This window comes from Crocodylus porosus, unplaced genomic scaffold (genome assembly GCF_001723895.1).
Source record: "Crocodylus porosus isolate Cpor-Errol unplaced genomic scaffold, CroPor_comp1, whole genome shotgun sequence".
NCBI lineage: Eukaryota > Metazoa > Chordata > Crocodylia > Crocodylidae > Crocodylus > Crocodylus porosus.
The window spans coordinates 58445279-58462116 of record NW_017728886.1 but is presented as its reverse complement, the minus strand read 5'-3'; the positions used below and the strand labels follow the sequence as shown (position 1 = coordinate 58462116).

General features: G+C 38.8%; 1 protein-coding gene across 1 annotated transcript in view; it reads left to right on the top strand.

Moving 5' to 3' along the window:
• LOC109309921 (oxysterol-binding protein-related protein 3-like) overlaps positions 1 to 5268 on the top strand; it is a 37261-nt gene extending 31993 nt beyond the window's left edge. Inside the window, exons 9-12 of the mRNA XM_019534821.1 lie at positions 937 to 1081; positions 1800 to 1926; positions 2628 to 2750; positions 3457 to 5268. Coding sequence (XP_019390366.1) covers positions 937 to 1081; positions 1800 to 1926; positions 2628 to 2750; positions 3457 to 3553 — 492 coding nt within the window. The 3' untranslated portion in view covers positions 3554 to 5268. The remainder of the gene's footprint in view (positions 1 to 936; positions 1082 to 1799; positions 1927 to 2627; positions 2751 to 3456) is intronic.
• Positions 5269 to 16838: the final 11570 nt, after the last annotated feature.

Here is a 16838-nt window from a genome sequence, read left to right as displayed (position 1 = left end):
GGCTAAAACTGAGATCATTTATCTGAACATCTACATTGTTTATACTGTGGAAAAGTATCAATACATCTGTATGTTGACATGCTCTAAAACTCTGGCCTGGGTTAAGCAAATTTAACAGCTACCTGTGCTTTGCCAGTCTACTTCTAATGGTGTCCTTTTTATTAAAACACAAATGGAATTATCAGAATTTTTGTATAAATATTAAACAGTTTTAACAAATTCCCTCATTAAAATTAATGGGAGTTGCATGTCCCACTACTGCATAAAATGGATCTAAGGCCACTGACAGACATTAGACAAAAGGCATGAAGGGATCTGAGACACACTCTTAATAATTGCACTTCCTGCCATGCCGTATGTGCATGGGAGAAGGTATCCGATCCCATTATGTCATATTGCCAGATCAGAGGGAGTCTGGGATGAGGATCCTGGGCTCCCCGTGCACCAGTAGTCTTCACTCCCATGGCTGGGAGACCTGTCAGTTGATTGGTGCTCCCTGCCATGGGGTGTACCATGCACACCTGCAGCTGAAAGCTCCAACAAACTGGCAGAGCTCCCAGACATGGGAGCATCATGTACTCCTGTAGCTGTGAGCTCCATTACATGATTGAGACTGCCAGGTAGGAGAGAACAATGAGCTCCCAGCTTTGTGTAATAACATTATTGCTTATTCCTGTTTTTTATCATGTCATTTATTGAATGAATGTGTAGTCCAGTCACTACTTGAGATGTGATTAACCAGTTACCCATTACACTTAAGATATGATTATCAGGGGTCTAAGTTGATCAGTGTGTCATAGCTCTTGCATATAGCTTTTCTTAAGTAAAACACCCTACAAGAAGTGACATTTGTTCCTACAGTAAGACACAATATCAGTTGCAAAATGATTGATACGTATGTCTTTTCAGTGATGTTTCTGTTGATTTTAATTCTAGGCAAAATATTGGAGTCCTAACGTGCATGAGATTGAAGGCAGTGTTATAAATAAAAGTGGGAAAGTAGTGCATCGCTTCTTTGGAAAATGGCATGAGAGTTTATACTATGGGACCTCATCTTCGCCAAGTTGCATATGGAGAGCAAGTTAGTGAACAAAAAAATTGCTGCTTGCAGAATTGTAAATGTGTTTAAGAACAAAGTTACCATGTGTTCAGGTGTCTCATCTGTTCTTTCATTACAAGTAATGTTACGTTGTATGCAAATCTGCTGTTCTGTAAAGGGTAACATTGAGAGAGGCTAATTTGTGATCAACTAAGTGATATTATATTTGTTGAAGAAATGAATTGCATGGTTTTGACCTCTTCTCTTCCCCACAGCACCCACCATTTTGTGTCTCAGTTGTGCATTTGGGCATTAACATAAGTATTACAAAAAATACAAAGGGTCGCTTTTACTTTCAAAAGAGGTTTTCACAGGCACAGTAGCAATAGCACGTCACGCTCAGGTACAACCTGATCAGAATCAGACACATCTCTTTCCCCCAAGTAAGATGATTTATACTCCATGCTAATAGAATGGGGAAAAGTTGTGATGTAATACCCTGTCTTCAGTTTAGTTTTAGTTTTGGGGCCCTTTGAATCTCTTTAGTTGGTGTGAAGTTTAGCATTTACATGGCAAAAGAGCAGAGCTTCATAATGTATTATGTTTTTTTGCTGCAACATTTCAAATGAGTCCTATTCCCAAGACAATAGTGCATTCAGGAATAAGCAGATGACAGGGAGAAGATTTTGTAATTTAAGTTTTTTTTCAAAAACAACGAAGATTGGGCATTCTAATATACATATGTCTCCTTTCTTTTTAGATCCAATGCCTAAAGATTATGAGCAGTGTTATGGATTTACACAGTTTGCATTAGAATTAAATGAATTGGACCCACAAACAAGATCACTACTGCCAGCCACTGACACACGCTTTAGGCCAGACCAAAGGTAATTGTTTTTCCTATGAAATCTTGTCATATAGTAGCCTTTGTCCCTATGTAGTAACTTAATTCCTTACTCAAGATGTCTTGCTTTTTTTTTTTTTTTTTTTTTTTTTGCTCAAAATTTCCTATGGCTGCTATCATGACAGCATGTTTGTAACTGTTGGTAATGACAGAAGCTTTAATGTTGATCCTGGTGCAAATATTTTAATTGCTGGCTCAGAGCAGAACTAGTCATCACAGACCAAGACTTTCAAAAGTGATGTTGGTACCTTGCTTTTGGAGCCTTTTACCAAGGTCTGGGTTTTCAGAGGATGAATGCACAGCATTCTCTGAAAATTGCACCCCCTACCCCCCCCCGGTATATCTCCCTTTTGGTACTTAACAATTGAAGCCTCAAAAGTACTTTTGAAATCTGGTTTTAAATACTGGGAGCCAAATTATTTGTCCTGAGTGAAATTTCTACTGTAGCTACTGCTGGTGAAATTTTATAAGGAAAAATATGGACAAGCCTTTATTACATTTTTCTTTTTTATATGGCTTATGAAATGTCTTCTGCAGATATTAACTCTTTGCTGTACCTGAACTACAAATTACTTTGGTGTTAAAGCTAAAAATCTAGGCCTCTGGAGTCAAACTGAGAGCATTAAAAAGACAAGACACAGAAGCACTGATGACTTTTGTTTTTATGTCTTTGCTGTACCATAGACTTTTAGAGGAAGGGAATACTGAAGGAGCTGAAATGCAAAAGCAGAGGATTGAGCAACTACAGAGGGAACGGCGAAAAGTTCTAGAAGAAAACAATTTGGAGCATCATCCCAGATTTTTCAGGTACTGTGACATGATGGCAGATACTGTAATTTAGTAAAGTTGGGGTTTTTTTGTTTTTGTTTTTTTGTCACAGCACTTGCTTTGTACTACTTAAGAACAGGCTGTCAAGATTTCCAAAGTTTTTGTAACTTAACCATACACATTAGCTCGTAACTTAGAGTTGTAGCCAAAGGTCAGATCTTATCCTTTTAGGGTTTTTTTTTGCTATTTTTTTAATCTGAAAACACATTACATTTTGTAAGTTTTGACTTCTTCTCAGCCCTTCATATAAATTGAAGTGGAAAGGGTGACATTTCTGGCTCTTCTGTGCAAGCCCTCCATGCACAGACATTTCATGAAATATTGTGGGAATTCCAGAGTGCAGCAAATTTTATAGGAAGGGCTCTTCTGTTTTCTGGACTATCAGTCTGATGCTTTAGATGACCAGTTAAGTCACTTAGGCAAAATGTGTTCAAATGATTTAACTAAGGGCAAGAGAAATAAAATTGGGGGGATACTGTTACTCCTGCACTTACAACGTTAAATGTTTAACCTGAGGTTTCAGCATCCAAAGATTAAAAGGATAGGTTGGCAGGTGAAGGCTGTGCCCTTCCCAGAATTCTTAGTCCAGGACCTTTTAGGTTTAACAATCGTGTATGTATGAAAAAAGTTCTAGGAATTTGTGAGACCAGAGAACAATTCAGGAAATTATTTTCATCTTTGACAGGAAATCCATAGATGACTCCTGGGTGAGTAATGGAACATACCTGGACCTTAGAAAAGACCCTGGCTTTTCCAGACTGGACAGTCCTGTTCTTTGGTGAAACAGGACCCAAGAGGATATGTGGCTGGATTGCTCTGAATAATTTATAAAGCAGTACATGTGTGTGCATGCACACACACTCACAAGTACACATACATATACACACGTATATATAAAGTATATCTTCTAGAATTGTGCTTAAGTTAGAATCTGACACTTTCATCATTTGATTGCTCTACTATTTGATAGTTATCATGATTGAATGTATAAAATCCCAAATTTCCTTTTTATAAGCTATTCAATGAAAATTATCAAATGGAAATGGCTGGAGGGAAAAGAGGAGCTTTAACACTACTTTTCCAATGAAAAAGTACATCAAATTTAATGTATGCCTTATTGAATTGTGCTGAAGAAAATATTAGCATCTCCTAGCTGAACTAAGAGACATGAACAGGAACCATGGTTACTCAAACTCTAGGTTACTCTACACCATGGTTTGCATGAGTAGACCAGTGGTCTCACAGGCAACCATTCACTTCCTTGAAACAAAGAACATCAGCTGGTGCTGACTCTGTGGTAACCCATTTCGTCTAGAGAAGATTAAGTAAACTGATTTTTTTTTTCTGGTTGTTACTGGCTTATTGAAAGAGTTAGTGCTCAGTAAAATCAGTATTGTATTGGTTGTTCTGCTGCCTTACATACAGAATTGTACCCTGCTACATGCAGTGCTATATGTTCAGGAATCACTGCACCTTCCCACTAGGTATCTTCAAATTTATAGCCTCTAAAAAGGCAAAATTCCTTTCATGGTAATGCTTCAGCACTGACCAGATAATAGAAGATGTTCTCCTCTTTTCCAGTAAATAAAAATTACATAGAACACGAAAGCTTATGCTTCCATAGCCTGACTTATTTCTATTAACTAAAAAAAATTGCAACAGGAAGACTTTTTAAAAACTTAGCTAAATAACCAATTGTTTTAAGGTAAAAGATGTTTTCTTAAATATTATTTTTGATATTTTCTACCTCTTATTATAAGCAGCATATTTAAAATCTTGTATAAAAAGTACCATCTGCCTTATAGTGAAATGTATGGAATCTTTGCTCTTCCTTTACCTGTTTGTTGTGTTCAGATAAATATTTAAGTGTCTTGCACTAAATTGTTTGGATCTCTTTCCTGTCCTCTCCATTTATATGGATAGTATTTTTTCATGAGTATAAACTGTATGCCCAGCAAATTGTAGTAGGAAAAAGATGCAAAGAAAATTGCATTTTTACATAGAGATGGAGGGTGTTGGTGTTGTTCCTCTCCCCTCTTCCCTCCCTTCCCCTCTTCCCCCAGCCTAAACTTGCAGGCATACAATAACAATCTCTGGCACAGTTTACATTCCTGCCCAAACTAGAACACAAGCTCAGCTCATAATCTTACTGGTCTATTGTATGCAAATCCTGTGGGAGATGGATAGTAGCAGTGAAGTGTTTGCACTCTTAAGGTTCAACTTTATTGTTTGCATATAAGCTACTAAGGGATGGTTTAAGGTTAATAGCATGTATTAAAACCCAAGAGACTTTGCCAATGCTGCCATGTACAGCCAACTTATTGGAAGTAATAAGTAGATGATGTAAGAGCTAAGGAAACTTCAGAGGGATCAACAGCTCTGAAAAGCTTCCAATCTACTGTAGGTCCTTGCAGTTTTTAAAGAAAAATTATTCCTGCAAATGTTTGATGTGAGTGTATTGTACGATGTATGGCATTAAACAGATACCATAAAAATTTCCAGTTTAAAACAGTTCTGTGATGTCAGTTCAGATTTATTATTTAATTTTGCCTGCTAGCATCTTTGATGCTTCACTTCATCAATTTGGAGCCCAGCTGCTATATTAGCAGTTTCAGTCCCTTTGCACTGTAGATCTGTCTCACTCTCATAGTTGCAGCATATTCCCCAAGCATAGTTCTTTTTATTTAATTTATCCTTTAAATATATAGAACATAATACCTGTTTAAAGAGCCAGCAGATTAAAATCGTGTGTTCAGTTTAATGCAAAAGATGGAAGAAAAGCTGGGTTTTATGACTCAAAGGGAAAACTGATCCACTGGGCACAGTTAAACTTTGAGAGAAAGCAAAGGAATCTGGACTGTCAGATCCCCTGTTGTGGTGGTCTTGCATTATCAAACTCTGGCTCAGGAATTTTTTGGTGTTTCTAGTGTCTCTACAACTTCTAATTACCACTCACCCCAACCACAGTCTCTGGGCCTTTTTTCGCCAATACAAAATTTAGAAAGGAAGAAAATTCTTAAGGAAAGCTTATGAAGGAAACTAAAATAGTAGTTTTTTCCTTGTTACAATTGGTAGATGATATCACTGCTGTCTGCTGTGATCATTATTATTGTACCATCTGTATACTGTGTAATTTTTTTCAAACCTATTATAATGCATAATTCAATATTTCCAGTAAGTTGGTGTCTGAACCTGAGATCCTAAAGACTTGGACACAAAAAGGCAAATTTTAAAGATTATTCATTCCCTCGCATCACTGTAGTTATAGTGCCCCTCAGTGTGGTACTGAGATTTGAGAGCATTTCTAAGGTATTGTATCAAAACAGCTGCACGTAAAACCATCTAGCTGTACACTTCCCAGTTTTTCAGCAGAAATATTCCTTCTAGAAGAGGGGTAGAAGTATAATGTTACACGCTATGTAAAAGTCGTGGTGAGTGCACCATAATGCGTTTCCCCACAGCAAGGGGTGGATCCAGAGGGAGTGTGGCAGCACAGTCACACAACCCTTTCAGATCATGCTGTGGGAGCAGCAGCCAGGGATTTTCAAGTTTCTGAAGCAGGTCAAATCTCCACCACTCCCACACACTCCCTTCCCCTCCATGTTCAGCTGTACCTCTCCTCTCACCACTGCTGCTGTCCATGGCTGAGCCTGGGGCAGAGGAAGCTCCAGAGTTGCTCCTGCTCTGTTCCAGCCAGGCTAGATGGGGAGCCACATTGAGCCAGGGACAGCAGCTGTGCCTGGTCCCCCCTGGTGTTCCCCCAACAGCCTTGGGAGCAGGTGCAGGGACAGGCCACCTGCCCGCTGAGCCTGACTCCCCACACACTTACTCCCTGCAGCCCTTGCTCCAGCTGGCTGAGCTAGTGGTAACATTGGCCAGAGCTATACATAGAAAGGGCAGGTTTTGTGGGGAATGGGATGGGAGGTGCTGCTGAGTATGGAGGGGACAGGATGTGGTACTGAGAGCTGGGGGAGGGATTCTTATGTAAGGGACTTCTTAAAAGTGTCTGGCACCTGTTCTCATGGCATGGTCTGCCTGCCCTGGTGCAGAGGTGGGTGGCTGGGAGCAGGGGAGTGCAGTTACCCCTGTGGCACTGGTTGCTATTTCCACATGCCCCTTTTTTAAACCCTGGATTCACCTATGCCTGCAACACAGACACAATTGGTCAAGGATGCCTGAAAGAGTTAGTTTAATTCCTTAATATTCATGTTAATTACAAAATCATTCAGATGTGAAAGAAAAGTGTTTTAAATATTTTCTTTGTTTGTGTACATGTTAAAAAGGCCCTGATGTTAGCATACACAAGCAAGAATACTTGTTTGTTTGGCAAGAATACCCAGTCTTCACATTTCCATCCTTACATACAGTATGGTCCTGCATGTCCTATGAGGTGTAAGCAAGGTTTCTGGCTTTGTGTTTTTAGCTGACAGCACTCCCTGACATTACTAGGAAAATAAACACTGGAAAGAATCAAATATATTTGTTGACACTCCACTGAAAGCTGTCTTAATCTCTTCATGAGAAGTTAGAGTTCGACCTTTTTCTCAGTGTTACTTGGGAGGGAGCAGTCTCCTGGATTGAAAAGTTGCAACTTCAATGAAAATCCTCTCTCAGGTGTTTTAGGATTTTTTAAAATCATTTTTGAGAGAGAGATTACTTGCATAAAATAAACACTGAATTTCAGATAAATACAAATGCAAAACTAGGTGCTTGAAATATACAGTGTTCTTAATGATAGGTACAGTGTCAACTCTGCTCCTTTCGGCTTTTGTAGATTTTTTCTTTTTTCAGTTTAAAAGGTTTCACACAGCTTTTGGTCTATAATTACTTCAACCCCCATCTCCACCCCGGAATACCTGCCAAGATAACTTGCATAGCGTGTCTTTTGTTAAAGTAAAGAGCACTTTGAAGCCATTATATTGTAAATGGAAGTGGGACACTGTTGTTCACTGCATTTCTGAGTTGCTTCACTTTGAAATCTCCTTGACGTTTCAGTTACCCTGTCAGCATTAATCTGCTGTTTTAGGTGCTGCATAAATGCTTTTACGACTCAGCACCTTGCTTTCCATATACTCACTATTCACTATTATTGGTAAACAGAGTCCCCTTATGGGCAATGGTTTACGACCAGATAAGATTTAAACAAATTTATGTAGGCCTGTGAAATGCATTGCTTTCCAAAATGTAACCTTATCATGTCTAATGTGATTATACATTGCCGTAAGGATAGCCCGATTATTTTGGGGAGGGCTATTAAGATTGTTATGTGGGATATTGAGTAGATTTAATGTATTCATTAATATTAAAAGTGTCTGTATTGTAGCATGTAGTATAGTAGGCAAGGCTTGTGTCCATTCCTTTGCACTTCTTATTTCCGAAGTGGAACTTGTATTGGTATTATTGCCAATTAACTGAGGAACTGAAAGTGTCCAGGTATTGAAATATGTTGTGTCTGTTCCAGTGAAATTAGCAAGTTGATCCCTTTTGTGGTCTGCTTGAGTCTCAAAAACCCATAGGGCCAGTGATGCACCGGGAAGTAACATGGTTACCATTCTGCCTTCCAATGGGACACTGATGTTTTGTTTATACAAAGGGTTTGTTTTCATTCAAAATTTAAAAATACGCTGTTTCCTCCCACCTCCACCCACGTATATTTGACCATCAGCTGCAGTAGACTGCTTTTTACAAATACCAGTTACAAGGATCATCACAGCCTCTATCCTGTGAGATGAGTATAAATCATCTCCACTTTCATGAGCGACTAGTGCTGCCTTAGTCAGGGCGGGATGGGGGGGACAGGCGCAACAAGTCAACGATGTGCAGGGGAGTCCCCCTGCGGCCAATCTCACTGATTGGGTGGGTGGCAACGATCACTGCAGCTGCTTCTGGAAGTGGCTGTGGCCGCTTCTGGGAGTGCCATGGCGCTCCACTCCCTGGCCAGCACTTGCATGGGGGGCACCAGCACTCCCACCTGATTCCCCTGCCTGTTGCCTAAGCAGTGAGTGCGGCCAGTCAGGGGGTGCACTGGCACACTCAGGAGGTGCACATGCACCCCCTACCCATCATCATTGCCCACTTTACACATGGGAAGACTAAGGTAGAAAATTAGTGCCTTGGGCAAGGCTGTACTAGGAATCAAGTGTCAGGGCTGGGATGAAATAGCAGGAAACACTTTGTAGAATAAGTACAGGACTCATAGCCAAGTTGTATGTCAAATTGCTGAATTGCCTTGCTTGTAACAGTGACATTGGCTGCTTAGAGAAGCTGGCTCAGCTACAGCTTAATAAACTAGAAAATTATTGTTGGAAGCTCAGTTAAAATTCGTTGCAGCTGGGTGGCAGTGCCCTTCATCACCACAAATTTGTGAAGTTCCTACTTGTGTTCGTGATTTTCCCTTGAAAAGGGAATATGGAGAACTGGTGACCTTTCAGAGGTATCAGTGGCAAACTTCAACTGCTGTGATGAACATATACATTTAAAGGGAGATTTGCAAAGAAAAGTGGCTGAAAGTTACTCTGCCTCCCTTTATTTTCAAGTTTCCTAAGAACTCAGCTCTGTTTCCATTGTGGTATGAAATTGGTGCTGGGAGGAAAAAAATTAAAGAATGATTCGCCTCATGCTCACTTCACTGTACTTACTTAATTGAATGTAGAAATTGTTGAAGCTGAACTTGCAATGTCCTATGAGAAGCTAGTTACCTCAGAATTTTCTCATGGGCCTTGAAAAGGAAACAAAATTGTATCAGTTGAACTTCATCCACGTTGTGTTGCTTGGATGCACGACACTTTTTAAAGTGTTAAATATTTTTCACTGCAAAACCCTTGGTTATATAGTATATTGTTCTCTGACTGTTGCCCAGCAAAAAAAAAAAGCATTACCTTCAGGTTGGGCAGTAAGCCACCAATTGAACTGAGCAGAAAAATAATCCTCCAAGGACTAGATTGTTAATAAGGATAATTTTAGTTAGCTTTCTATCAGTTAAACCATCTTTCTTGAAAGAAAGAAAAGAAAAATACAGTTTTTGTACATGTATACATTTAATAAGGATAGTCTTGCTTTTGAGGAGATCCAAAATATTGGAAAAACTGCCATGTGTAAATGGACCATTAGAACAATTCCAAATAATCCAGTTTCTGGACTAGGAATCTTCCACTGTGGTTTCCGTGTAGGCCTATGACAGGGTATGCAACTTCAGGGTACAGTAAGCCTCAATATTTGCATTCTTCCATATGTGTTAAAAAACAAACTGCAGTGGATTGCTTTACATACTGTACTTTAACGTGGATATGCTGTGTGAGACAGCTCAATTGTTTGTACTTGCCACTATATCTTGATACCAAAGGAATTTGCAGAAAATTAAAAAAAAAAACCCAAACAGAAAAATGCAGTTGTCTTTCACAACCCAGTTGTGACCTTTCTGCTGTTGTCATGTCTGGAAGCCCTCCCTTATTCCTCTGTGTCTAGAACACACATTTTAGTCATTCAAAAACCTTGGTTGTAACCACCCATAAATACTATGTTTTTTAGTAAAAACAGCCATTGTATCTCTTCTGAAACCAGCCAGTTTCTAGCACCTGCTACTTCTCATCTGATGCCAAGCAGTACCTTTAGCCTTAGAGTAGTGTCAAAAGCTGTGTCTGGAATACTCCAGAATTAAGTACAGTACCAGACAAACATGAGTGGCAGAAATGCATCCTTAATTAGCATTGCTTTGTTACATGCATTCATGCAAGTGCATTTTTGTATCATCTCTTTATAGGATTGACTCTTAAGAGCAGGGACCATATGTTTCTCCTGTGTGCATTATACAGTTTCTAAGCATGTTGTCAGTGGTTAACAAATAATTAATGAGGCCAAAGTCTGCTTCCAATAATACATCCTTGGCAACCTCACTGAAGTTGATTGGAGGTACTCAAGAGTTAGCCTTACAGAATAGCTTTTTTTTGCAAATATTGGCAAAAATAATAGTAACAACAATAATAATAATACTAGCCTTGTGTGAACTGATGACTGAAATTAATTCTAAACAATGGAGTTTGCTGACTAAGAACCTTACAATACTATTTCTGGACCAGGACCGTGACCATGACCAGGTCTGCAAGGCTCAGTATTTGGGTTTCATGATCATATAAAAGAGCAGAACTTGGCCAATAATGTTTGCATGTACAAAAAAGTGAATGCTCTCTCCTCAACTGAACTTAGTTCATATTGCAATCAGTAAGGCTGCTGGTGTTATTCAGAAATGACGAGTGAAGTTAAGGTGGAAGAATATTTTTTTTTGTTACTATCCATAAATTAAATACTTTGCTATAACAAATTTTCCTGATATTCCCATAACTGTGCTAATCTTGGTGTTGACTAAATATAGTCAGCTATTTAAGGGATCTTCCACTAAGAAGAGTTCAACCAGGAGTCTCAAAAAAGTAGCTGGCTTACCTACTGAAACTTAGTAAATGCATGACATTATCACCAGTTCCATTACTGTACTTTTTCAGCTGTTACATTCTACTCTTGTACCTTCTGATTTTGAAAGCAATAAAACAAATTTGATTTCACTCTTGAAAAAAATATTTGCCATAAATTCAAATTTATTTTAAATGGTTCTTTATTTTTATATGAATTGTTGCATATTTCATATTGCTACTATGTCCTTAGTACAACATAAAAAAACTCCTGGAGGTTGATCCACAAGAGCTGAGCAGCTGCCCGGTGCAATAAGGAAGACACAAGGGAGTTCAGAATTTCTTGGAATCTAGCACTTCTGTGTATTTCTTGTTTGTCTTGGTTTTATTTTTCTGGTTTCTGCGTTGTAGTAGCTCATACATACTTTTTCCATTACAGATGCTAAATTTAAATTATTTATTTTATTTTATTTTTTTTCCCCTATGGCTCATTAGTGATTTGAAGTTGCTAGAGGACAGATCTTATCTGATTCATTATGATTATTATCACATAACAATCAGACTTCAAAGGTATTATTTTCATTACCAGAACCAGTCTTGTTTTCTACTTTACTTACTGGAAAAAAAATTGGATCATCCTTACGTGAACCTCATGAAATTGTTTTTTCTCTCTATAACCAGGTTCAGTTTAATACATGTTATTTGTAAAAGGTCACAGAGACATTCTGGCTCTTACTTGGGGGCTGTTAATGTGTCTTACTTATGGGTTGTTAGTGATCACTGAAACATATTTAGCTACTGTGTTGATTATATGATTTTACACTTTCCAAAATGGCCAGTCTGGAAATGTTTGCATCTACTAGAAGCCTGATTTATCATTTTTCACAATCTGGCTATGACTTGACTTTGCAATTCCCTGGTGAAGTCAGCTCAAGTATTTATGATCATATCTGCACACATTCTAAAATATCACCTCACAGAGATGCCCAAGGAATGGATATAGGGGAGGGTCATGGAAAATTACAGAATCTATTCACACGAATTAAACTCAATTTTGATTAAATGAGAAAATGAACAGCAGATGAGTTCTCCCACAGTGTAGAGCTAGAGATCAGAAAGTACATGTTCTGTGGGGAAGTACTTCTTACAGATGGAAAAACCCTAGCATTACATGCACGTTTTCTATGCAACTGTATCGATGCAATGCTTTCTCTTTTGATCTGCAAGCAGATACTGAATCAATAGTTCTGTGATGGAAATCCACCAGTCCCTTTATAGATGTATGTATTTCATGTAGTAGAAGAATGGAATGGGACCAGGAGACCCCACAGAAGCCAATATATTCCCTGATGACCCTGAAACAAAATTTTACTGCATATCTTAGACCCTGAAGAAGACTTTGTAGGCAGATTATAGTGGGTACAGCGGGGAGAGTGAGCTCACCAATTCCACATCTACACATTACCTAGCCATTGACCCTGTAAAACCCAGGTGAAACCTAAGAGTCACCTTTTATAGCAAGCAAGGATTCTCTCCCTTGTTCCCTTAGGAAAATCTAGCTGGTTTGACTGCATACTGCAGTCTATGAATTCTGAAATGCAATTATAATAATTTAAAACATTTTTTTACTAACCATACTGTTAATGAAACCTGATTTGGTTACATTGGCAAAATAGATCACTAGATACGTATGAAAGCCAAGTTTTAAGTTGTTTGAAGGCTTTTTTTTCAAGCTGAAGATTGCACTAGGCTGATTAGAAAAGAATTATTGTAATGCATACCCGAACAATTTGTTTCTCTCTAATTTTGAAAAAAAAAATCTCTGCAATGTCTGGAATGCAGTTCACAGCAAGGAAAGATCATGTAGATTTATCACCAGATGAGATTCTGTCTAACAGCAGAGAGGGGTGATTTACCATTTTGTTTACTCACCATTTCTCAGCCATTGTCAAACAAGATGGAATTAAGTCATGAGATCATCCTACCAGTCAATGAAACAAAACTCAGAGAAGCTAAAGACACAGATTTGTTAAAAAGTTGTGGGTGGGTTGGGTAGGGGGAACCCTGTTTTCATAAATGGTTTAAAAATAATGGTCCAAACAGTGTAGCTCTTCATTTCAGTGGGAGCTTTGCCAGAGTAAGGACTATAGGAACACAACAATAATAACAAATTGAACTTACTCTAAAGTAAAATGAAATTGCAAACTTGTGATTTTTAGTAATACATATCACAAACACAGGAAAAGGGGAGGGGCTGAATTCAGGGGCTTAAATCCAGGGTTTATCTGTCGGATCGTCAGGGAATAGAGAGAACCAAATAAGGCTGGCAGAAGATGGGTACTCACTCCCATTGCTGTATTTTGCCCCTGAGATGTTGTCTGTTTAATAAGTTTCAAGATGCAGAAACTCTACCTTAATGAGCTGATGCAGTTGGGAAGACTCTTTGATTTATAAATAAAAAAGGCCCTTTTTGTTTGCCCTGCTATATGATGTGCATCTATATTCAGAGAAGAATTCTAAACTTCCAATCTAATGTATAGCTGACAAGAAAGAGGCTTTGATAGTAACTAAGCAACTTTTCCCTGTTTTTGAACATGTAAACCACTCTCCAAATGCTGCTGTTTTAATTGATTCTAGGTGGTGAGAGCACACACATATGCAAGCACATACTGATGACTGCCTGAAATAACAGGAAAAAAGGAAGTAACTCTGTTGAAACAACAGAAATTAAAGTATGTGGGCAGGAAGTCTTGGCAAACAGAACAAGGGCAGCTCTTGCTTTGTACCAGTTACTCATTTCTTCCTACTATATTAACATCTGCTAGTAGGACACAGCTGCTCTTCCCTGTTGATTAAAGGATGTATTGCTTGTCCTCTGATGCACTGACTATAGGCAACAATCCTAGGAGGGCCAGAGAAGGCCATGGCTCAACCCTGCTCAGTCCAGATTTAGTAGGTCGCTGTCTCCCAACTACTGCAAAAATGCAAGGAAAACAGGCCACTTATAAGCAAGCCATCAGTGGAGGCAACTTACACCATCCTTTGTGAAGTCTGCATACCTACCAACCAACTCACCACCCAGCACTGAGGACATGCCCTCACCCTGAATCTGGGCACACAGCTTACAGTGTAAGCTCAAAAGGTAGGGGTCACCTTTTATTATATATTTATATAATGGCTAGCACCAGAAGGCCCTGATCTCTAAGTGCCCCTACAAATATAAATATGTTACAATAATGTTGCAAAATCTGGTTAACTAACTCATCATTATGACCTTATTAAGTTGTTCACTGAATCCCCACCAGAGTTCTACTGATCTGTACACAAGCCAGTTTAGCTAATTCATCATCTGTCAAAGTGTGATTAGTCTTTTCCAGCTGTGCACATGCACAAATTAAATTGCAAAGGAATTTGCTCCTGATGATTGGTCTACTTACAAAACCTATCCTATGGTCTCCAAGGCACCTGTTAGCCAGCTGTTGTTCACAAAGAATGGGATGCTCTTCAGCTTTTCTTCACTTAATCAGGTGCAGACCTTCCAGTTTGCAGAATGATCTTCTATTTTAGAGATGAATTCATATAAGAATGTGCAGCAAAAAATGTTGACTATTTTACACCTTCCATTATGTAATTCTTATACAGCAAGCATTCTGATTTGTTGCTGTAAGAAATAGTACATTTAGCATTTACATGCATTATCCTATGCTCTTATATTCAAAACATATGATTTATACTTGGTGTTTTAAGCTATATTTTTTCTTTATTATAAATGTCACAAATCCTTCTTTGTCTAGATATAGCATACAATATACATTTCACAAAAGTTGAAAATAGGTAACTATTGCTTATTGGTTGCTGATGGAGAATTAGGTATCCTTTTGGAGATGCAAATGAATAAAAACATAAGAATTAGCATTTACAGGATCGGACCATAGGTCCATTTTGCCCAGACTCTTGTCACACAGTGGCAGAGAGTGGATGCTGAAAGGGAGAGTCAACTGGGTATGACCAGGGGCTGTTTTTCCACTGTTCCTCTTAGTTGCAGTCCCCAGTATATAAGGTCTAGGAAGTTCTACTTTATCCCCAACTCCCATGCTCATGTCCCTTTCCCCAAAGAATCTGTCCAGTCCCTTTTTGAATCTGGCTAATCTGTCAGCTTCCATAGCTTCTGGTGACAATGAGTTCCACACTTTAATTACGTATTGGCTGCGTCTAAATGTTCATAAATGCGCCGTAGCTTCGCTGGTGCACCAGTAGCACTGGTGCATGTCTTTTTAGTGATGCTAACTGCACAGTAACCTAATACTACTGCACAGTAGCATATTAGCATGGTTTTGCCCAGCACACTACCGCACAGTGTTGTTGGGCTACTGCACAGTTAGCGTTTCATGTTAATGCACCCACTGTGTGAAAAAAACCTGACTTATGTCAGTTTTAAACTTCCTACCTACAAGTTTCATTTTATGACCTCTATTCTTGTATTGTGAGAGACAGAGGAAATAATAAATCCCTATTTACTTCCTCTTCAGCATTTAGTATTTTGTGTAGACCCTTCTGTTCCACCGTGAGCAGTGCATCATTAACACAAGTAAGTTTTAGTTAATTCTCTTCCCCCGTCTTCCTTACTCCAGTTTGTCTTCTGTACAGTCCCTCATTGAATCAGGTATAAAATTTCCCACAGAATTGGCAGGTTTTGCAGTTTGAGCTGCATTTCCCCAGTTTTCTCATCTCCCAATTTTACTTCATGTCTTGGCATGGTTTGTGGATTCATTTAATCCCCCGTTCTTGAGGATCCTATAAATAAGCAAGAATCTCAGCTTTCATTTAAAAGGAGAAACAAGACTGTCCCTTTAACTTTGTTTGCAGACAAAAGCTGGGAAACATTGTAACCACTAGTAGGACATGTGGGGGAGTCTCATGTTTCAATAGGTTTGGACTGCTGGAATATGACACTTGCAGAGGTGGCTACGGAGGGGAGTCAAGAGAAGACAAGTAACTTGGATGCAATTTTTTTATTAGAAGCAAAATGAGATATGTAACGACAGCAAATTAGAAAGGAAAGGGGAAGATAAAATGAATGTCTGGTTCCATTCTTTACTCAGACATTCTATGGAAGTCCCCAGAGCAGCTGACAGACAGCACACATCCTGTCTTCTCATATTGGGCTTTTCCAGATACCCTTATACCACATTTGCATTGTGGTAGTACCTAGAAATCTGTTAACAATTAGAGGATATTGTATCCCACAGGATGTGCACACGTGCCTAAATGGTGCCCATTTTAACATTTTACACCACAAAGTATCAGGTTGCACATGTTGGATAGGCTCTTTCCTCTTTATCCAAAAATTAAATTGCATTAACTACTGATTACTGCATGGAAACATGAAACTGAGATATGGCAGAAATTTTGCAATGGTCAGTACTTCGTGGCTTCTAAAAATTCTCTCTCACTATATACCAGGTCTGTGTGTTTGCAGTTGACTGTGCAACTTGTTTACCACTTGCAACTGATTTTATGGCCACAAATTTATATACTGATCACCCACTTTTGTTTGCTAGGCTTTAAGCTATCTGTGAGCAGGATCTTTTATAATGGCTGGACTTATGCAGATGACACTCGATTTACAGGGTCAGGCTTGATTTTATTACTAAACAAACAAAAT